This window comes from Rissa tridactyla, chromosome 1, assembly GCF_028500815.1.
Source record: "Rissa tridactyla isolate bRisTri1 chromosome 1, bRisTri1.patW.cur.20221130, whole genome shotgun sequence".
Lineage (NCBI taxonomy): Eukaryota > Metazoa > Chordata > Aves > Charadriiformes > Laridae > Rissa > Rissa tridactyla.
In genome coordinates, this window is record NC_071466.1 from 209089307 (window position 1) to 209113843 (window position 24537).

The following is a 24537-nucleotide window of genomic DNA, read 5'->3' on the forward strand; positions in this document are numbered from 1 at the left end:
TCCCCCAGTCTGTATGGATACTGAGGATTGCCCTGACCCAGGTGCAGGATCTTGCACTTGGCCTCCTTGAACTTCATGAGGTTCACATGGGCCCACTCCTCCAGCTTGTCCAGGTCCCTCTGGATGACATCGCTTCCCTCATGTGTATCAAATTCACCACTCAGCTTGGTGTCATCCACAAACTTGCTGAGGGTACACTCAGTCTCACTGTCTGTGTTGTTGATGAAGATATTAAATAGTTATGTTCCCAATATGGACCCTTGAGGGACACAACTCATTATCCGTTTCCACTTGGACATTGAGACTTTGACTGTAACTCTTTGGATGTGGCCATCCAGCCAATTCCTTATCCACGTAGTAGGGCATCCATCAAATCCATATCTCTCCAGTTTAGAGGTAGGAATCATAGGCCTTACAGAAATCTAGGGGGATGAAATCTGTAGCTTTTCCCCTGTCCACTGATGCAGTCACTCCACTATAGAAGGCCACTAGGTTAGTCAGGAACTATTTGTCCTTGGTCAAGCCATGTTGGCTGTCTCTAATCACCTCGCTGTCTTCCATATGTTTCAACATATCTTCTGGGATGATCTGTTCTGTGATCTAACGAGAAGCAGGGAATGTGTGCACAAACTTCTTGCATCGGAGATGCAGAGCTTTGCTTCCTGGGCAAGTTGCTCTCATCAAAAGGTTAATGTGTAACAGGAGCTACCCTCTGTCCCTGTGTCTACCACTTCTGCTAGGTATTTGCTCTCCAAAGTGACTCCCGCAAAAATCTTTCTCCAAACAAAGCCCCGATTGTGTCTTGGTTCAGCCATATGTGTATTTCCTATCGGGATACTTACAATGGCTTATCTTAGCAAAAGATGCCTACTAGAAGGAGTAAAAAAGGCAGACATCACTTTACATTTTCCACAGGTTGTGCAGAGGTGCAGGAATCTCTTTTAGATGCTCGTAGTATATTACCTACCTATAAGGCAAGCCCATGTTAATTCCCTGAAGTAGTTGTGTCTGAATTATGACTTTAGTACTACATATGAGGCTCCTAAAGAAGGTTTTTTATCCAGAAATTATTTTTTAAGACCCATAACTCTTACGAGACTTATGAGTCTTAACATAAATGAGCATTAAGTTCTTAATATCTTCAAGATTATTTTAGACTAGAGACTAAAAAAGCCTCTGCATATCAGATTTTGCTATCATACTAAATTTCAAAATTTGATTTTACATGCATCTTGGGTCTAAACGCAGTAGTTAAAAACATGCATGGTAAAAAAATGTTCTGCAAAACATAAAAAAAATGTATTTTAGTGTTTTTAATCTTGAAATTTTCATGAAGATTTCTTAGCTCAGTTAAAACAACTGAGAAGAGCTGCTTGGTCTGTTATGATCATTTGAAAAGATAGTAAGTGGCTCAAGGTAGTAATAATTTATCAAGGTGTACTTACGGTACTTAATTATAGTTGTGTAATTATTGCTGTTTTACTTAACTAGCATAACATAGGATGTGTTTGCACTGCATGGAAATCCAGATATTAATCAGCTGTAATGGTAGCCTTTAACCTGCCACATATTATTTTTTCCTGATGTTTATACTTTAAAGTTATGACAACTACCAGCTTTAACTTTCAACTGATTCTTTGCCAGGATTAAAATCTTTTGGCAAGCTGTCAATAACTATTGTTGGGGAATTTTCCTGTGCATCTAGGCTGGAATAACATCACACTAACACACATTTCACTGGCCTGCTTGACATAATTATTGGCTTGGACATAATTTTTCAAAACTTTTCACCCTTGCAGGTGACTGTGAAGTAAATTTTTAAATTGCTTGGTTAGTGATGTTTTCTCATCTTGCACCAAAGTATTATCATTCTTGAGACCTGGATGATGTAATTTTAACATTGTATTTAAAAGACAGGAAAAAGCTACTTTTAAATGTACTCCTCATGGGAAAAAATGGAATTATGAGGCAGTACAGAAAACAGCTACTGAGCAAATTCACATAGGGGGAAAATTTTAATTGGAGCTTGAATGCTAATTAGTGTCTCCAAACAGCTTCCCTATTCAGCCACCAGCCTTAAAAAACAGGATTGCATGTCTAATGAAAACTCAGTTCAAGAAATTATATGAGCTTTATAACGCTTCAGGCCAAAATAGACTACTGTGTGAGCTAGTCTGAACTACTGACAAAGCAATTAAGCAATTCAACTATCCCATCACTGGTTTAAGTCAATAAATAGTGCTTAATTACACAAGTGTAACTTGTGTTTGGCTGAAGCACAAATTCTGCAAAAATATCTGGTTATGACTGGATACTATATATATCCAGTATTTGTATCAACAAACACATAGCCACCGTGCCTCCTGGGACGTAATTCCAACGGATAATCAAACTCAGTGCTAAACTGTGTGCTTCTTATTTCAGTTTGAATATATGCACATTCCTGCATGGTTTTCGAAGGAGATACAAGCAAGCCCAGCTCTTGCAGACTTGTGTTCAGCCAGCTCTGGTGTGAAAACATAGCTAGCTTCACTAGAGGCAGACAATGTTATGAGGGCTCTATAGTTTATTACAACAGAGACATAAATCCTAATCTGGAGCTGTCTCGTACTGGATCAGAAACAGCACATTGAAACCTGCCTGCACAAGTCTATTTACCAAAGTAGTAAGGCTTCTCTTCAGAGCAAGCCCTTCATGAGCCCTTTGAAGCAGAAGCTAGCAAGAAAGAGTGTCTATAAGGAGTTTGTGGACAAACAGGAAGGGCAGTTTATTTTCAGTCCAACAAGAGACGAAAAGGAGAACCAAAGGTCATCCCTCTCTATGAGCTGTTAGATCAGTGGTGGTGGACTACTGGCATTCGTTCAAGTTTGCTGTCAACAAAGATCTGTTCTGGCACCAATTACAATGAGCTGAAATACTTTTAAAAATAAATTTGGCACCGGATATCAAAGAAAATTCTCTATCAGTGTGTTAGATCGTTACAAGCCTTAAAGACTTTGGATCAAATCCCAAATATGCGTAAAGTTTGATTCCAAAGGTGGTGTTAAAGGGAATGAGAAATTAGGGAAAGCAAAGGTCACGTGGAGGGTACCTCCAAAGCTTTGACTTTACACAAGGTTTCAAGTACTTGTATGGCTTTAATTCTCTGTAAATCCACATTCCATAATCTCCCTTATTCTTGCTGCTGTTAGTGTTAGGGCATTCTTCGTACAGAAAACAAAGCGCAAGAGTAACTATGTTTCAAAAATTTATGGTAAGATATGTTAAATACTCTAAGCAAGAAATTTTCTGTATGTGTTATACTAAAGGAGAGATACAAAGGGTACAAAAAATGCAAAGTAGGCAAAGGAAATATAATTTGACCAATTGAGAAGTGAGACTGTCTTTGTCCAAGATGACATGGAAAAGTCTGTGCCACATTTGCGATCTCAACCCAGACTGCTGAATTCCCCAACCAATGCAAGAATGACAGTAGTAGTTTTCTTCCCTGAAAGATTTTTACCATTTTGTGTGTATCTTTTCTTTACTGGATATGACAAGTGGTCAGAAAAATATATGTTTAACGTAATGTTGGTAGATATGTACACAAACAGCTAACAGCTTATGTGAAAAAGCTATAATCTACACTTCAGAGGGCTGCTTTGTATTTGAAAGCCAAAGAGAATTGAACCTTAAGGAAGAATTTAGTCTAGTACATGTGGATTTATATGATGCATACCTCATATGCATCACGAGTTGAGTTTTTTGGAAATGCTGGATTACTTTGGCAGTCAATAGGTCTCAATGCAAAAGCATTTTATGATCAGTAGGCATTTTGTTGTTTTTCTTTGGGAGTCTTCTAACACACTTGCTAGAACTGAATTACAAGAACATTTTACAGCAGAAGGGACACATCTTTAATCGGGAATGTGTTTCACTTTGGTTTTTAGAGAGCATATTCACATTCCAAATTGTGGAAAAGGGATGGCAATGAATTAAAACACATGAACGGTTCTCTAGAACACAGAAGGTGAAAAAGATCTATGCAAATCATCCCCAAAGCTACCAACTTCATGAAATATCTCTTTTGCAGCTAGTGACTCATCCTGGTTACCAGGGAGAGAATAAAACTCAGGAACTTGCCTCCACTCTTATACTGCCACTAGGTTATAACTGGGGTTTTAGATTAATTAAGCTAAAGTCTTCAGTCTGAAAGAAAAGGTCAAAGGCTAACCAACACACAGTTAGAGGCAGATTAGTGGAGAACTTTGGTAATAATGAATTAACCAGTCTCTCAATTCCAGGAACTTCCCTCAGTTTACCGCAGTAATTAAGCTCTCGTATAACAGAAATGTCTCATTCCACACTTTTGCTGATAGTGCTGAAGGACAATCAAGTTTTCCCCAGCTATCACTGAATGAGATCTGCACTGAGTGAACACTGGGAAAAGAGAAAAGGATCATGACATTTGCACTCAAGGGAGCTAAGTCCCAGTGAGGTCATGTTTCTAAACATGCTAGGTGAAGCTCCATTTATTCCAGTTTCTCATCTTCCGCACATCATAAAAGCAGGCAAGCAGGCAAGAAGAGCTTCCATTAATTTTTCATACTCTGCAAACAGGTCTCAAGACAGAGAGTATGGTTTCAGAGTAAATGGTTGATCTTCCATCTAAAAATAACACGAAGGAGAGCAACGAACTTCAAGAGTGTGTCCAGATGGGACAATGGTGGTTGGACAGAAGCATAAAGTGCTCTATCCTGTCATCTTTCCTCATACAGATTTACTACCAAAGGGGGAAGAAGAGAGGGGGGAAAAAAGCTAATTTTATAGAAACAACTGCTCCCTAAAAGTTTTCATGTCCCTGAGCTCTAATATCTTGTCACAGGATATTAATAATTTTTATCAAATGGAAAAAGAGTTAACTCATATCTCACTGTGGAGGAGCAAAACTCAGTATTTAACAGTGCTCTCTGAGGAGTTAAAAAAAATATATTTTATATTTTTAAATGTAGATAAATTCTCAAATGGCCTCCCTGAGTATATCCATTTCCCCATATCTAGAATTGCCTTTCCCCAACTGTTTATAAAAAGGATAAAGCATATTATATCTGTTCACAGTAGAGGAATACACTCATTACACTTGGAGATAAGCAAGGTTGCTTATAGTAAAGTTGACCAGAGTGTTGGCATGAGAAAAGTGATATTCACTTACAGCAAGGGGGTTGAAAGAAAAGCATTTGAAACATCAGTGGTCAGTGCAGTATGGAAATCAACACAATCATATTTCTCCAGAGGGGCTTTATTTACCCACTTTTTCATTCATTTACTTATTTGAGAATGAATGCAAATGTATCAAAATACCTTGGGGAAATTTCAGAAAGCAGATAAGAAAAACACTGAAATATTTCAAGACACTGTTTGTCCACAGTCAAGATCGTTGAGGCAGGAGCAATGGCTCCTCCAGCTTCCATTGCCACTGCATGCTTTCAATCCTAGGTTCCAAGGGCAGAATTGAGTAAGGAAGCCAAGACTCATATCACCTCAGACTCTGGCCTCTCCACTTCAATTGCCAGTTTGCCAGTCAGCTGTGGTTTCTACAATGTACCAGTCTCTCTGGTAGGATTATAGCTTAAACAACCTTCCTCCCACAGACCACTGAGTAGACTTCAAATGCCACTTTCAGAAAGTACTTAATAGCACCTCTGGCTCAAAGCCAATGCAAAGTCCAGTTTCTAAAGAAGGCTAGAAATTAGCTGCACGGTTTATGTTACTATTGAATATCTCTTATAGTTTATGTGCTAATTTATTTATTTATTTATTTATTTTCTGTGGAAAAGTTCACCACAAATACCAGGGAGAAATTATATCTTGATTATATAGCAGAGATGCAGAAATGAGGTATGCACAAAGTGTGAGATGCCCTAAACTTCTGTAAACGTGCTGAAAAACAGTAAGAAATACATACGTGACACCCAGATCTCTTCACCTAGAGTGACCCTTATGGGTTATTACTGGGGAAGAAAATGGTAATTAATGTATTTTTCTCAAATATAAACATGACCTTATGGTTCGTGCATGAAACATCTACAAAAACTCCATTATCTCATTTCCAGTTGTGCAAACTCTGATATTTTATGCTACACATTACAACATAAAGTGACTAATATACATAGCTTTTTACTCCACCTCTCGGTAGTTGTCGCTGACTCGATCCAAACTCAGGGAATACAAGAGGTCTCTTCCTCCCACGAACAGTCGCTCTTGATACTCATCCAGCAGCATTATATGAAGACCAAGATATCCAAATGGGCTATGAAAGACTGACGTCCTGTTTAAATCCCAGAGCTCTGAAATACAACCAGAGTGTGCGTGATAAATACCAAACAGCTTAGCTTTTATAGCTTCATTTTCATATCCTCCTAGGGACCTAGACAAGAAGTTGCAGGACATTAAAATGCTAATCATAATCTTTGAGTAAGAAAGAGACACAAAACACCTGGGAACAATTTTCAAGATGAGCCAGCTCTCCAGGAGATTCGTGTGTGAATCTTTACATCATAATCTTTGTGGTCAATATATCATGAGATGGGGATGGGGGAAAATAAGTTTTCCTCTTAACATTTTCTGAAAAATAAAAAAACCCACTGCTTAGCACATTAACTGCAAACAGGGAAAAAATGAATGAACTGATGGAAATTGAAAAAATTACTGGAAATTGTCTCCTTGTCTTTCCCTCAGGCATGTCAAACTACAGGTTTTTACTGTATGCACAATGTTGTTCTGGTTTTGCTTTTTGAGGAGAAAAGTGATTGCTTGTTTTAAGCCCAGCACTGTCTCCACTCAGTTCACTGAAAATACTGTCTCTAAATTCAGTGAGAACAGTATGAAATCTGTAAAATGCATATTAATAATTTTCCAAGTGATTACTGACTTTGTCAAGAAATACGCTGACCAGATAAGGGGAGTTGGGGCTTAGCTGCACATGATCCAGGCTAAAGTCACTTCCTCAGAGAAAAGGAAATTCATCCTGGGTAATGTTGCAGAAACTTGGAATCAGGCCTCAGGAAGGAAGAAAGAGGCAAGCACAGGGGTGTTTCTGCACTCTCAAGCAGATGGTGCAGAACACAGCCCGGCTCGTAGCAGGGCAGAGAGGCCGAAAACCATTTTGCTGTCAGGAAGCCTCAAAAGAAGTCATTACAAAGAGTACCTTAGGACTGCCTCTGAAACAGCAGAGCTGGGACTGGGGGAAAGAAGCTATATTCCTATGTCTACATTTTGGCAAATCGTTTTATTTTGAAGAAACAAAAATCAGTCTTGGTAAAAGGAACTAAATTCATTTTAGCTTATCCTCACAGCTATCCCTAAGCATAATTGTTCCATTTATTTGGATGTAGCCCAACAGCTGATGCTGGGAGAAATGGGATTGTTTCAGAGCTAGTGAAGACAATAAATGGGCCCCCATGCCATTGGGATGAAGGCTTGAGCTCTGTGCCACACCAATAGTTGTGTTCATTCGTCTGTGCTGCACCTTGTCAGCCACATAGAGGCCACCACTGGTCTCTGCAAAAGCGCTGGTCCTACCTGTTAGAGAAAGTCCTTGCACAGGTCTATCACTATGGCGTCCACTTGGGATACCATAATGCCATCCATATATGCTGTGATTTTCAGAAAATGATGTATATCTTTAACCTGAGAATGCAGCCTCGTAAGGTACCAAAATATTAAACCACCAAAATTCATAATCATTGTTAAAAATTGATCCTGTGTTCCCTGAGAAAAGGACGTTACAAACCAATAACATCTGAATTCTATATTTGAATTCAAATCTACCTTACCCAGAAAAAGTTCTAACGTGACCAATTTTCCTTATGATATGCCTTACTTATATCCTAAAGTACAGAAAAGAGAACAAATATTTTGAGCCAAGGCAAAAAAAAAATTATCTTTCAATGAGGATATTAATTTTATCCAACAAATTGACACAATTTCTTTTTCTTTTAAATTATTATTTATATTGTGTGTGTGATGATAAGAGAATTTAATAATAGGATAAATATAGGTTTTATTCCATCTGTTGACTAGATTTGATTCAGATCAAGAGAAGCTGAAAGCAACTGGTTTCTGAAAGCTGTTTGCCTAGATGATAACATTTCTATCAAAGCAGTCGTACTAGAAATTCAGCCTCACAACTGATATATTTCCTGAGCTATCTTCAAAAAGAATCTATTGATTAAATAGCTGTGCATAATGTTAATATCTAGGCTTTCCATAACATTTTTTTAACAGTAGAGGTCAAAACACTTTGTACCTGAGTGTGATTGGCCTCATTTAACAAATGGAAAAACTAAATCACAGAAAGGAATATCATGATGAGCAAAATAAGAGTCGTTTTTGTCTAAGATTTGCTTACTGACCAGTGGACATATTTACATTTTTTGACAGTGATACACTCAGCACAAAACTGCATAGCAGTGTGGAAATGGTGCTTTCAAAGCAAGCTTCTCTTGCCAAGCAAATCCAGCAGATTGCTGTTCCAGAAGAACATTGCTTGTTTGTGATCAGATTAGAAACAGAATGAAAGCAGAACTAGATATATTCTTTTGGTCCTAAATAAAGCTATTTTTTATTTGCAAGAATATAAAACATCCAATATATTTTATTTTTGAGTCAGTCTTGGAGTTAAAAGAATTGCATTTGAACTTCTAGTTATATACAAGCCACAAAAGGATACTGTACTATCTTCCCCTGATTTATTTCCATGTTATCCTGAAGGCAAATTTTTCATAAATGAGAGAATATTTCTTTACATAGATCAGAGATATCACGCATGTGTTCTCAATGAGAACACAAGGCACAATGAACAGTCTTCTACCTGACCACATAAACTGGTTACTACTCTTGTAAGGCTCAGTCCTGCTGAGTACACCTGCAACTCTCATTGTCTTAAATGAAAGTTGGGAATATTAAACACCCTTCAAGATCAAACTTGTAAAAAGATATATTTCTAGGACTACCTCCAGCAAAGATACGGTTTTCGCCATGGGTGTAGAGACAAGTACAGAAATGAACCTGACATCCGGAAGGGCTGGATAACACCAAGGAGTGGGACCTGGGGAGTGGTTTTTTACTGAAACACAAATGTACTAGTATTATGTAGTTCCTTTGAAAGATACTAGGATTTCTGGACATTGTAAGATATCTGAGATATTATGATAGTGTAGGTAAACAGGATACAGCACCTTCTGAATTCCAGGAGAACGGGTGGGAGTCTAAAATGGCACTAGATGACCGTTATTTCTAGGCAACTGAATCTCGCCATGATCTGGCTTGGTGTAAATGACCCAGGTTTTGAAGCAGCAGAATGTCATTCCCATAGTGCTATGCCCCTTCAGCAAAGCTGTTTGGCTTTGATGCAGCACTGCAGGAATGTGGCTGGACTGCTTCCAGACTTGAGCTGCTGCAGCCGCAGGTTGCACAGCCTGCACACGCATTTGGTGAATTGTTAGTTTATGAACTGTTGCACTCTGCAGTGTTGAGATACCCTCAATCATTTAAATCAGGGCCCAATTCAGAGCCAAACACTTAAATTTAAAGCTCAAAGCAACTTTCACCAAAAATCTACCCTCAATTACCTTGAAGAAGCTTATGCTTGCAAGGGTCACCTTGTGACTTTAGACTCCACAAGGTATCAAGAGTTGTGCTCCTGCTCATGCCCACACCCTTAATTTGAAAAATTAATGCCTAAACTCGAGCATAACCCAAAAAGAGGTTGTTCTTCTAGGATTTAATAGCTCCATTTATGCTGAGCACATCTATCATACTTACAAGATCATATTTACAAGATCAGGTGCAACTGCAATTTTCTTTGAGAACCTGGCCAGAGAAAATATAGTGCTGCTTAAGGTTTGTAAAATATTCTAGTGCCTAAATCGGTCACCTGAGAAATAGCAGACATGAGTTCAATTTCCCTTTCTAAATGGATTGAAACCCAGACCTTTCTCCTTCCATAAAGAGGTCTAATCACAAGCTATTAGCTGCTCGATTGGTAGGGAAGGGTGGATGCTTTTCCTATTTCCTGTTGAAGCTGTGCAACAAAATAGTCAAGCTTCAGGAAGACTGAACTAGCAGCAGCATGACTCTAATTTAGTAGAAAAATTGCTTTTCTGGGAAAGAGGCTCTGGTTCTAGTGCTCAAAATAGTCTATGCATTTTATATTAAACAGTTAGTGGATAAAGTATATAAACTGTTCTAGCACATGGAATAGAAACCCTCAGCTCTTCTCTCACGTGGGAATGTCTAAAGATTTCAGCTGAGTAAAACCCTTCCTTTTATGGAGTTTCTATAGATTTTTGTGACAAAAAGCCCTTCCTCTATAAAGATCCTGTGCAAAGAAATAAAAAGCAAGAGAAAAAGAGGATGAATTGTTCAAGGAGAATATACTGCTAATGCTCAACACACAGGACAAAAGACCATTCCTATTCCCATCTTTTGATAAAAAAAGAGCTTCAAGTTGCCTCGATGTACTGATCCCCAAATTTGAAATAGTGATGTTCAGCTTTTGTACTATAGTGTTTTGCCATTTTAATCTAAAAACTCAACACCAAAACTAAAACTACACTATTACAGTACAAACAACATTTTACTCAACAAAGGAAGGACTGCTTCAATATTTACATATTCCTATATGGCACTTCACTTACCTGTGAAAGCCTTAAAGCAGGTCTGGACATACAGATTACATTTCTTAAGAGAACAAACCTTATTTCTTGCTGTTTTAAATGCTGAGAACAGACCTGAAGGTTTGTTATCTGTCTGCCGGAGCTTGCTGGCAAATATTCAGAGTGATCTTGCTTACCACAATTTCTCTTATAGTAAATCTACTTTGGTGAATATATTCATATTATATCTTCTTCGACAAGATGGATTGCGTTAGCCATTTGTCAAACAATGTCAATTATATTCATACTAGCTGATTTCTTTAATGTTTTACTGATCAGCATTTAATTATTTCTAACTCCTAAGACTGTGTTAAAACAGCCATTTCTTCTATTAAAAAAAAAAAAAGTCACCCTTTTATTATGTTATTTGGATTTTTTTTTAATATAAATGCTTAATAACTAAAATATGCTTAGGATATTAAACACAAAAACCTCATTGCTGCTCCACAGCAGCCAGAGCGTAGTGAGTTCTCCTGTATAACATGTTCTCAGAAATTAAGCATGTAGTCAGTAAGATGTAACTTTGAATCTTGAATATAGACAAATATAATGATAGATTTATTTTTTTTTTCTCAGGCAGTGAAAAAGTTGCTGTTGCTCTGCTCTGTTTTTCATAGCATTACGTCCTCACAACTGCACAAGTCTATTGCTTTTGCCCTTTTTTGCCCTCATAAAAGTCTTTGGTTCCCCTTTTAAATTCTACAGAAACATAGTCTCACCTCCCACACTACTTCATTCTGCAGAACATTCTTCTGGCAAAGATGTTTTCCAGATGCAGGGCACTGACAAATGAGTCTGGCACTTTGAACATGTTGCGTGCGTAAGGTGGACGTCTCAGTGCTGCCTTACAGGAAGGGGTAATGACTGGGGTTGCCTTCTGTCCCCATCAATAATATAAAAGGCCACAGATATAAAGTCTAGGTAATGTGAACACCTGAGTGACAATCTGTGTTTCCAATTACCAGCAACTATTAGTCCTTGAATATAAATATTTATAAGAATTTGGTGAGCCTTATGTAATTTATTTAGTTCAGCTTTTTGCTATATAGCTGAAAAGTGATAATCAAAATCTGCTTACACGTGACAAGAAAGGGACAGAAACAAAAAGGAGGAAAACTAAAAAGGAGAAAAACTAAAAAGGAGACATAAGAGAGAGCCTTAAATATCTGTGACAGTTTATGAGGCACAGGTTAACAGCAACATCAGGCAATGCAAGTATCCTTCAGTTTTAAACCACCAGTACTTTAAGGCAGATTACTGCCTTAAAGTAATATCTTTATATTCAAGGATACTCTAAAGAGTCATCCATCACAAGGACAAAAATATAATCTTACAAGTGGTTGGATCTTTCTGACAAGGTTAAGACCTCTAACTGACAATATTCCGTATAAAATTGGTAACAGGAAGCAGAAGTTTTCTTCCCTGGGAAAAAAATAGAGATAAAAACTCACTCCAAAAAAACTATGCTGCTGAAGATGAAGTAATGCAGTAGCATTTTTTACTTTCCTGTGCTCACAGTCATGAGTCATCTATATAGCTGCAAAATTAATTATAGAGCCATGATAGTAATTGCCAACTAGCGGAAGCACACACTAACTCAGGTGAGCCAGCAAGCAACTGAACCAGTTGAGCAATAGTGTAGATTGGCCAGAGATGGCTGAAGTCACTGCTGCCACACGAGGTTTGCTAGCAAAATCTGAGCCAAGAACTTTAAAGGCAGAAATAATTGCAAACAGCAAACTAACTAAAAAATCTTGGTAGTAGTAACGCTGAAAGTTGCCACTATACTTTTAAAACACAGTTCTTAAGATATTTTAGTATCTTATTTGGGCAACATGAATCAATAGGAGATAAACTTAAAAGGCTATGAGGGAGACTGAAGTATGAACTTTCGCTGCTTGAGGTTTTATCTGTGTGGCTGCCAGGCAGATGCCTCAGAAACTTGGCAGGGTAGGAGACAGAAAGCAAAGTCTAGTAATGACAAGCAAAAACCCATTAGTCCATAACTACTCTCACATGATTCAACCTCTGCTCTTAGCAGCAGGTGAGTTTGGCTATCTAGCTATATTTGGAGAATGTAATTGGCTTCGTGAAGCGAGCCGGTGCAGCAAAGTCCACGAATAATTTTGTTTGTTTGGTGCTCTTCCTCCGAATGTGTGGATCTAGTGATGAAGTTTAAATTATAGTGAAAACTTCAAACAAAGAACTTTCCCTGTGAGTTTGTTTAAATTACAGAGGCAAAAGTTTCTGAAATTAAAAGGTACGCTTTGAGGAGACAATAATATTTTAAATCTGTATGCAATACAAAACTCTCTTCTCTCTTTTTTTCTAAGAATAGTGTAAAAAACTATAACTGGAACATGTAATAAATCATACAGTGTATTTTTGTTTCTTCTAATTCTACTCAGTTTATGGTGGAAAAAATTCAGTGGAACTTGAAAGTCTAGGAGCTCCTCTCCTAATCCTTGACATTTCCACTTCAAATCATTATATGTCACATATATGATGTGACGTATATACACTCTGTGACATCTAGCAAATATTTAGTTTTTCTTCCCTGCTGGCAAAATAACATACTCAGTTAGTCCCACTATCATTGATCTGGTTTTAGTTACTAAACAACAGAAATATAACCATTACAAATCTACCAGGGCTTATAGTATTGAGATGAACCATAGTACTGAAGAAAACAAAGTGTATGTTTACACAGTATTTCATAATGTTTCTAGTTCTTTCTGGAAACTTCTACAACGCACACTAAATTAAAAATAATCACACAATCTTCATACAAGCTGGGTGTACTTCAATTTTAACATCCTTTTCTAGAAGCACACGCCAGTCCAATAAAAAATATATGGTATTCAATTTAATGTTACTAATTCTTAAAAGGAAATTCAATGCAGTGTGATAAAATCTTGGTATTTTTCACATTTCATCAAACCTACCTAGTAATGATGGCCAATTTACAGACTGTATTAGAGGAAAACTTCTTTGTGAATCAGCTGAAAACATTTACAGCACCTGCTTAATTGTAGTGTATGTTGAAGCACTATTTGTTTTCTGACAGCAATATATGTGATCCTACCAATTTCTGGACGTTATTATTGATTTTCATTACACCAGTAGTAAGCTACTATGGCTTCTGATACAAAATCTAATCCAGAGCTTATCTGACATTTTTCCCAGTTGAGTTCATTAACTTTAAGCTAGGTAATCACATCAATATCGATGAAATAGATGTGAAACAGTATATTAATAATAGTTTTCCTCCCATATTTTATCTGAACCTGAGAAACAACAGACAGGGAATCAACTCAGAATGAGAGGGAATCTTCATAATTCCAACGTTAAATTTTTATTTAAAGCATATTTTCTTCCATGCATTCACAACATGCTTTTAATGATAATATTTAACAATAATAATTCAGTGAATACTGATTTTCAAAGATTGAAAATTAACTTTACTATATTGATTCCATATCTGTTTCCAGTTAGCTAGATATTGTTTACTGAGTGATGGATCATTTATTTTTTTGATTCTTTTCAGTATTAGACAGCAATTTTTTGTGTGCATTAAAACAAATTTGCTATGGTCAAGTTGACATACTCCTCACACCAGGGACTCTATTAATCAAAAAAATTTGTTTAGCTTTCCAGTGTGATTTTTCTCAGAAAGGGTACACACTTCCCCAAACTGCTCCCTGACAACACAGTTCAAAAAAGTGGTTGCAATAGAAAATATTAAACCATATTCATTACTTATGCAGAATGACATAATACCATTGCTGTTACGAGTCCCCAGGTCTCAGTCCCAGGTAGGGTAGATGTTTATTCTTGCTAGCAATATTAAACCAGTATGATATGGCTGCTAAAACTCTCTAGTGACTTCAAATCCTAATGATCCTTATCTTTTTAATGAAGCATTTTAAGTAGGTGATAATAAGTGATAATGTGAATACTAAAAACATTTATTAATGTTAGACATTTTGTTCTAAATGGAGAATGCATGATAGAAAGCTTCAGAAATACATTTTTCTATCAAAATGTTCCAGCAGAAATATAAATTGGAAAATTTTTAATATTAATTTTTTCCAGTCTAAGGATGACACAAGCATCCATGAAATAGTCTTTGAGCACATTATCTATTTTATCCAATTTATTGCTACAGTAGTAAGCATACAAAGAAATGTCCCCTTTAAATTATACTCCCAAAAGATGTTTTACATTATGTTTAATATCTTAATAGTGTTAACAAGTGAAAGAGTCAATTTATAAAACTCTTGAGCTTTAGAAGATACATATGGTTCAAATAATCACAGCCCTCTTCTGATGAAACACAGACAGTCCAGTCTCCTGAGGACTTGATTTATTAAGGTGTACCACTTACTACATGCTTATTACCACACCAATCTGGGAAGGGTAGAATTCTTCCTACGGAGAAATCTAGTGTTTTGACAGAAAGAGAATCTGGTGCTTTCATTTAAAACGAAGATGCCAATAGTCAGGGTTTTATGCAATTCAAAATGACTGTTAAATTGAATTTCCTTTGAAAAAGATGGATAAAAATGAGCTATCCCATGTGATTTTTTTAGGGGCATATGCTCTTAGGCAGGATGGCATGTGATTGACAGTATACGTAAGGCTATCTGGAATCATCAACACGATAAAAAACAGAATGAAGGAGAAAGGAGGCATTGTAAAGAAAGCAAAAGGCAGAGGGAAAATTGGGATGGAAATAACTAAAAAGATAAAAGGAAGCTTTCAAAATATTTTTCCTGCCAAATCAATTACTTACAGCAGATGCCGAGTTTGAGATAATACTCCATAGGTGAGTTTAGAAAGATTTGCTACCTCACACACTGAAATGAACCCAAGTTTTACTGAGCACAGCAACTTTAAACAACAGGGAATGGATTTATATGGAAATGAGTATATTGTTACCCCAAAGTCTCTTCTCTTTAATTGAACAGAATAACTTCTCTGCAAAGATTTAATTCACAGGAAAGAAACAAGTATTCAGCTGTTAAACATCACTGTCTTCAGAAGACCTACCTAATTTGAGGCATCTAGCACTAATGTATCAACGATTTGATCCTACCTTTCCTGATGCTTTTGAATATTAATGAAAATATCAAAGGTCTGTTTGTTGGCTTTATTTTAATTGTGGATGGATTTTTATAAATCCATTATATTATATCCATATATATCCATTAATATATCCATTTTATATATAAATATCCATATATATATCCCTTAAATTATGGAGATGGATTTTTATAAAGAATTCAAGCTCTTCTATTGTAGGTGGTATATGTCATATTCAGCTTTTGCTTTATTCAAAGTCAGGTGTCTAGTTTAAGGTATTTATCCAGCTGTCTTTTTTTGTCAGAACAAGAGAAAGAGGGATTCCTAAATGGGATTTTAAAATTCCTTTATAAAAGAATCTAAACACATATAATCTAAAAGTTTTTATACCCGAAATTTTAAGGATTTCTACTAAGTTTTAGATACACAGTTAAATGTAGATAAATTCCACCCCAAAATGCATTCTATACATAAACTAAAGTTGTACTTTGCCAGTGTTTGCAATTTTAAGAACTGCAATGCAGGGCAATGCATAGAAATAACTGTCTTCTTTAAGAATCTTTGTTGTCTCTACTGTTTTTCCCCTAATATGCCTAATTATCTGTAAAATGCTGGCTAGGTTAAATGCCTTGGAAGAAAGAGACAGAGAAAACTTTATTTGAATAGCTTGGGACAGATTTGAAACCTTTCAGAATCAATAACGCTTTTCAAATATTAGAGTCAAAACCAGAGACATGCTTCTGCCATTTGCCTTTGAGCTGGTAGAACTCAACAGAATTGATCTTAAGTAGCGTAACCGGAGAATAAAAGTCAATATTAGGCAGCTGCTAGTGGCCACATAACTATTATGAATTGTATTATGAAGCATTGCATATTATCTTTAAACCTTCACAAATATGTGCACCCATCCTCCCCCTCCTTTTTCCACACTATTCATTCGTTTCTGGCAGATTTTGCAAGGCAGGGGGGAAATCCTGGTGCTTGTTTAGAAGTTTATTGTACACTTGACTTAAACATTATCTTTTCTTATGGTAGATTTGAGCATCTAACAGAGTCAGACAATAGATCTTCCTGGATTTTAGATGTAATTTGTGCTTTTAAACCCTTCAGATGCTTTTAGAAAAATACCCAGTGGTAATAAAAACCCAGTCAGACTGTAGAGAAATCTACATGTAGAAGCAAGAAACAGTGTCCCAAAATGACAAGTAACATCTCTATATCCTCATTTGACCTGATGGTAACCGTAAAAAGCCCAACAACCCCTGTCCCTTCATAATGGAACATTGTCGCAGTATGATTCTGTCCTGATTCATTTTGCATAGTATGTATGAACACTGTACGCTTACAGGGTGTTCCCCTCTTAACTTTTCTTCACTGTACCATTACAAATTCACTGTCATCTTGATGCTTGGTTTAGCATTGGTGCTTAACTTCAGATATTCTGGGGTCGACCTGTCTTTTTTTCTTATAGCTGACTGTACAGTAGGTAGAATATGAGATAATTTCATTAATAGCCTTTAATTCTCACAAGGGTTATTGATCTTTAGAATTATAGAGGTACTATGGAAATGGGGGGTTATACAGCAGATTTATTTTTGTATACTAGAATGTTGCGCAGAAGTCCATAGTGACCTAGGAATTAGATCATAGAATCATAGAATGCTTTGGGCTGGAAAGGAACTTCAAAGATTACCTAGTTCAAAACTCCCTGCCATGGGCAGGGACATTTTTCATAAGACCAGGTTGCTCAAAGCCCCATCCAACCTTCCAGGAATGGGGCATCCACAACTTCTCTGGGAAACCTGTTCCCCTGTCTCACTAGCCCCATTGTAAAATATTTCTTCTTCTTAACTAATCTAAATCTACCATCTTTTAGTTTTAAATAATTATCCCTTGTCATATCACTGCAACCTCTGGCAAAAAGTCTTTCTCCTTCTTTCTTATAAGCCGCCTTTATATATTGAAAGGCCTCAATAAAATCTCCCCAGAGCCTTCTCTTCTCCAGGCTGAACAACCGCAACTCTCTCAGCCCTTCTTCGTAGGGGAGGTGTTCCAAACCTCTGGCCATTTTTGTGGCTCTTCTCTGGAGCCACTGTAACAAGACCATGTCTTTCTTGTGCTGGGGACCCCAGAGATTTAGCTTTAGATTTAGTTTTACTTCATTTGCAATGATCATTCAGGAAGTTTGTACGTAACTATTGGACACTTCATATTTTAAATGCAAGTACAATGGGTGACTCAGAAGGCTACTATCCTGTAATTAGAGTTTGCCCTCAGAAAAAAGGGAGCAGAACACACTCAAGGTATTAGAAATGGGAGGGAATATTTTCCTAGCACTGAAAGGGTTTTTAAAGACTTTGAAAAATGTTTCCATGACAAACTGGAATAAAATCTTCAGATACAGAACATTTTAAAACACTGAAAAAGCCTGTTATTTTCACATTGATGTGATGGAACTATTTTGATAGTTTTACATATTTTATTTTGATTAAAGTGGTGTCATCTTTTTATTGGAAGTCAACTAACATTTCAAAATGAAATGCTTTTTGGACAAAATAGAAGTCTCAATTTAAAATATCTAAATATCCTTTTTTTTTGGTCAAAATATTAATCAATGAAAACATTCGGTTTCCATGACTTCATAATGTTTCATAGAGGAAAAAAAACAAAACAACAAAACCCAAAACAAAACCCAAAAAACCAAACCCAGAATCCATATACCCAGCAAAGAACTTCTACATAGTTCAAAAGGACCTACTGTTATTCCTTCTATCAAAAATTTTAGTCTCTAATAAAATTCAGCTACCTCTAAAACAAAAAGGGCTTTTGCAAAAAGAGCATTTAATTAGTTTAGCTGCTATGGATTTTTCATAGTAGTGTGTACGGACAGAAAGTTGCAGAGAAGAAAAGACAAGTAGAATACAACACATAGAAACCTTTTACAGGATTACAAGACGATTTCTAAATATTGACTTTTGAGGTATGAAGATTACTTCCAAAATTAGTCTAAATATAAATATGAAAAATGTGAAGATATTATATTAGAATGATATATCCCAAGTACAATATTACTGAATCTGACAGCTATGTTTCTGTTTAGAATACAATAGAAACAGAAATTCATATTTTGCACATTATTTATGAGCATGGGGCTATCTGAGGATGTGCTAATTTTGTAATAGATGCTGCATATTGCCCTAGTATTTATCTATCACAATACAATTCTCCATTCCTGATACTATGGGAAATATGTAAAAAAACTATCATGAACTGTATGCTTGTCACAGAATAATATATTTATCAAACTGCCACAAGTAAGTACACTTGGGAATGAACAGGTCCTAAACATATATTATTTAACTGGAAGCTATTTAATTGTTTATATTATATTTCATTAATACTTCAGAGGAAAATGTTACACTTAAGTAGTTCTGACACTTACTATATAAGCTTAACTGAAGTTCAAGGGAATTTTCTCTCTTTAAGAATTAAAGAATTGGGAATATTTTATTCTGTTCTGATCCTTGTAGGATATTATAAAATAGGATCTGGTCTGGAGACAGTGAGACAGCTTCCTTTATAAAGAAAAACAAAAAGCAGGAAAAGCATTAGAAAATGCCCACTTGTGTAGATGTTAAAGCAATATATCTAGTTTATTTATGCCAGCTTTATTCACGGAAATAAGTACCATCTATATAAACAGTTTCTGAGTTGAGCAGGCTCTCTTGCCGAGGAAAATATTTCCCAATCTAAGAGTTTCATAAACAACTCTTGGGTACCAGTGGATGGTTGGCACTAAGAGACCACATGGGCTACAATGTACGTTATATTTGTATCACAAGAAAACCAAACAAAAATGGGCTTCATTACATCTTTTATAACCTCATACACTTGTTCAAGTTCGAGTCCAAGATAAGTATAAAACATTCTCTCCCCATTTCCCACTGTTGGAAGCAACAGAAACTAAAGTTGTTAAAACACAGTACAATCGAAAACTTGCTTTTGAAAGAAAAAAGGAAAAAAGAAAAAAAAACAGAAAGAAAACAGCAAACACTGCAAGGACAAGAGGAGGAATTGCGTTGGGTCATTTAATAGTAAGGATACAAATAATGTGACAGTCAGATCTATTAGCTTCGGAATAATCTGCAAAGGCAAGCTCCAGAACTGCTACTAGATGAGCCAATTAAAAAAAAAAAAACAGGAGGAAGAATTTGACAATTTACTCTAGTTAACAGCCATGCAGTAGTTGGAAAAGGATTAGCTATCTTCCAGGTTATTTCCTCATCTTCATTTGCCATGGTACAATTTACACTAAAGAACGGAGTTTTCTGTACTCACAGGATATTGATACCAGGTCAGTAGTTGCACGGGTCACCTTTCCAAGTAAAATATTTCTATGTAACAGTAAGATAAAAAAGGATATTTACATCCCTCTCCTTGGGAGTACAGGCATCAGGAAAATATCCGGTGACCCGCAGAATATGCGTTTGTGTGCATGGATATATGTATGTGTATATGAATATATAAAATGTTATTTCAGACAAAGGTCTCATTTTATAGTACAATAGAATCTAGAATAGCTTTAAAAAACCCCACTAAATAGCAATTTGAAACAATTTTTTTTTCTTCCCTGTAGAATTTAGCATTTTGGTAATTCATAGCTCAGTTGGTCAGTGTCTCTGTATCAATTATTAAATTATTTCAGAGCCTAATTTTTTTTGAATTTGCACTGCTTGTTTTCTTGCTCTTTTTTGGAAGGGATAAAAATCAGAAGGCAGGTCCTTTAGAAAGAATTATTTTCACTGTGTTTCTGTTGGTGGGTTACTACAATAAGGGTTTACATATGCTGTTATAGTAAGGTGACAGTATAGAGGCTGTCTGTCCTGAAATCTAGAAGCCACGGTGTTTGCATAGGTGCCTTGACATTATCAAAGCAGCTGTGACTTCCACTAAGTCCAGCTGCCCCTGTTGCATTTATACCAAAAATATAAACATCAGCACTTTAACACAAATTATGTCTCTTGAAACACCATCCTCTGCTTCAAGTAAGTTGTACCAAGGATGTCTAAGGAATCCCTTCATGTTAAATATTTACTCTACCTCCTTTTTACATTCTTATGTCAGAGAGCTTTAAATGAAAAAACAAGTAGAGCAACTCTCCAGAATATTACTGTAAACATTCAGAAGTTTCATTACAGAAGAGTTCTAAGAAATTTGGATTCATTTATGCTTAATCACCTTCATATGTCTTCCAATACCGCCCAATTTGGGCTTTCGGTCACAGAACTCAACACACAGTTATAAACACTAAATTTCACATTAAGCTACAAACTCTATGCAGGTACTGGCATTTTTTTCTTGAGTTCCAATGAGTGTTTTGGGGGAAAAACAGGAATAAAAATCTATGTGGTTAGACTGTAGTGTAACAAATCCTGAAAAGGATGGATCCAACATAGGTAGGGATTCAATTTCAAATGTGCCATTCGGCCTTAGTATCTCCAGGCAAAAGACATCATCAGCAAAAGAAGATGGCATGAACATTGTGCAAAAGTTAGTTTTATAAATTGCAAGTATTTTTGCACTCCTGAAACAGATTCTGAGGGCCAGTCGTGGAAGGGTGAAGCTCATTTCAGTTAGCCTATTTCCCCTGGCATAAATGAAGTTTATACCTGTGTAGAATCTGTCCCTAGATGCACTGCATTTCTGTTTCTGATTTATTTATACAGTCCGCTGATTTAAATTAAAGAAAGAATTTTCCAGTGTTAGGAACAAGTAGATATGATGCCTACTATTAAAATTCAAAATAATTCTGATTTACTAAACAATTTTAATATAAATTAAGAAACGGGCATCCATACCTACCAGTAATCTTTACAGCCCTTTTTTCACGACTGCAGTGAGCTCTAATGATATTGAACCAACAGTATAATTTTAAGTTCAGATGGTACAGATTCATGTGTTTAGGCTAAAGACTGCAGGTTCAGCCTCCCCAGTATTTGGCTTCTCCTTACACATTAATCACTTGTAATAAGTGGCAGAAGCCTTCAAAACGTATTAACACAGGTGGGCCTTTGGTGCTTATTTGTAGCTCTGTTGAATAAGCATGCTTCAGGCTGTTTGTATAGGTCCAGTAGCAAGGTTAGAACTCAGGAGTGATAAGGTTACTTAAACTGTAGCACAACTAAAGAAAGTCAAGCCAACCAAGAAAATCAAGGTTGATTTCTACATGTCACATTTAAAAACTAAATATGTACATTGCCTGAGGAATGCATTTGAAACAGCAAAGTCTGGTAGGAAAGAATGTTTTAAGAGCACTATTATAGCAGGGATATTTCTACTGGGAATAAATAAACTGCTGAACGTGCCTCATTTTTTAATGCCCCACAGATGTAAACTGTACTTGATTCTATTGTCTGTAATTTAATTTAATGCTTGGAATGTTGCAGTAATATAAAGTAACTGATATGCCCTTTGATTGAGAAACAGCGAGACCAAAAAATTTTATCATTTTTTCTGCACTATAGAGCCTTCTTATTGTAAAGAAAAGATTAATTTTAGCATGAATTTATATTGTTCAATCTTTATTAGAAATGACAGACAGAACTAAGAGAAAGACAATGCCTGCTTTATGCCTTTTCTTATTAATGGGAAAGCTTTTTGCTTATAGATGTATGTGATTTTTCTTTGTGTTGTTAATTGTGAACAATATCTTGCAAATTAAAATAATGATTCAATAGAAGCATTAGTTGAATAGCACCATCAGCAGCACCATGAAATGCTTTTTCTGCAATGATAGAATTGTTTTTTTACCTATCCTTATCTCCACTTCTATTAAATACCTCTTATTCCCTGAGCAACTAGGCACTTAGCATTCAGTACAAGAAAGTCACAAAAGAGTGCAGTAATATTTAAAAATACTTTTCACTTAGAAGTATTTCTAGTCAGAGAATTAACTTAAATGTTTATATTAATGCTACATCACACTACGTTATGACTCATGGTGTAATAGAATTGTAATGTTTTACTCCATGTTATTTCAATACATTTCTAGTACATATGGTTTAGAAACATAATATATGTTGATGTGCAATACTTGGCTTTCTTTTCAAATCAGAGTATTTCTGTTGTTTTGCAGCTCTTCTTCAGACAACCAGCCAGATATAGGATATCTACACTTTCATTTTTAGAAGGGGATAATGGAATATGTATAATGCAAAAATTCCTCAGTGAAGCAAACAAAAAAAAATTAACTGGTTATATCTCCCATTTTTCTGTAACCAGAGTCCAGTGACAGTCTGTTAAGTGACATGAAGGCTGTCTTATTTTTTCCATAAAACTACAGCTTCCTAATTTTACGAACTTTATGTTAGGAGAGCCTTATGGGTGTTGTACTCACATAGACTAAAATTGCCAATGCAGGTGTAATATATTGCTTATACTCAATTTATAACCTGTTTTACAACACTGTCAGCTTCCATCATTTTCATCTGACTGTTGCAGCAATGACTTTTCTGAAAGTCCTTATGACTGAGGTGCTGAGTGTATGTGAGAAGCTAATCTTTTTAAACTGCAAGTTTCTTTTGTGGTTGGGAAGAAGATGCTGAAAGTGTCACAGGACCATGAAGATCTTGAAGCCAAAAAAAAAAAAAAAAAGAAAAATAAACAATCAAATTTCATTTAATTTCTTTTCAATTCATTATTTTTAAAATACTTTAATGTCAATGCTTCTGATTTTTAAGCTGACTCCATGATCTGACACATATATTTGACTACTCAGGTTGTGCAGTGCTTAGTTACACAGTGTATTAGCTTTTGTTCCTTTCATAAATTAATTTTGGCGTAAGCTACTGACCTTCTAAAATTATGACTAGTTATGTGCAAAGTTTTTTCTGACAGAAGCAAAACGCGCACAGAAGAGGCTGGAGATATCTGGAAGCTTGTGGATGGCCAGCAAACCTCAATCAAATGAAATTTTTGAACTGCTGAAAGAAAGCACATGTTTTGGTTGTATCCACCATTGGTCACAAGTGTGAAAACTGAGGGTTTTTTTTTTGTTTTATTTATCACTTTTTAAAATGGTGTGAACAGCAAACAGATCTATGCACATCACATATTTTTTAGCACAAACTACCTAAGAGAAAATCCCTGTCAATCTCGAGGATTTGTATCAGTTAAACGTTGCTTAATATATTGTAAACACGGAAAAGTGGTGGTACTAGAGTGCATATTTATTTACTCGTGCATACAAATCAATAGAAATAGAATACTAATAATTCACTAACATTATAAAATAATCTGCTTCCTTCTTCTGAAGAACTGGGGGTTGTTGAAGGCTGAATCACTTGCTGCTAAGGATACCTTCTGAATATAAATATTTGCATTCCTTGGAGGATATTCTTCTCCACAGAAGCTAGGAGCACTTAGCTTTGGCTTTATGCCTAACTACACACCATTAACGTGCGACTATCTCAAAACTCTTGTACACTGTATTGTACCTAGAGGTTAAGTGTAGAGTGTTAAGGGGAGATCAATTTCAATTAAAAATGCAATAAAGGCATTAAAATATGTACTGGTATAGCTTCGGTAAGGTCTCCTGTCTCTTACTGTAAATAGAAGGTTATTAGAGTTTGCTTAATTATGTGTGCACGGGGAATGATATAGTCGCTAATGGTGTGGACAGTGGCACCTGAGCTGCATATGAGAGGTGGAAAAATCCCCATCATTTTAAAACTGATCTTCACATGTTGTCATTTCA

The 24537-nt window shown here is 36.0% G+C and overlaps 1 protein-coding gene across 2 annotated transcripts in view; it reads right to left on the reverse strand.

Moving 5' to 3' along the window:
- Positions 1 to 24537, reverse strand: part of SEMA3E (semaphorin 3E) — a 146427-nt gene that overhangs the window by 63843 nt on the left and 58047 nt on the right. Inside the window, exon 2 of one of the 2 annotated variants that reach the window (XM_054188495.1) lies at positions 6166 to 6326. The exons of the other annotated variant lie outside the window; for it this stretch is intronic. Coding sequence (XP_054044470.1) covers positions 6166 to 6326 — 161 coding nt within the window. The remainder of the gene's footprint in view (positions 1 to 6165; positions 6327 to 24537) is intronic. 2 annotated transcript variants of the gene reach the window in all.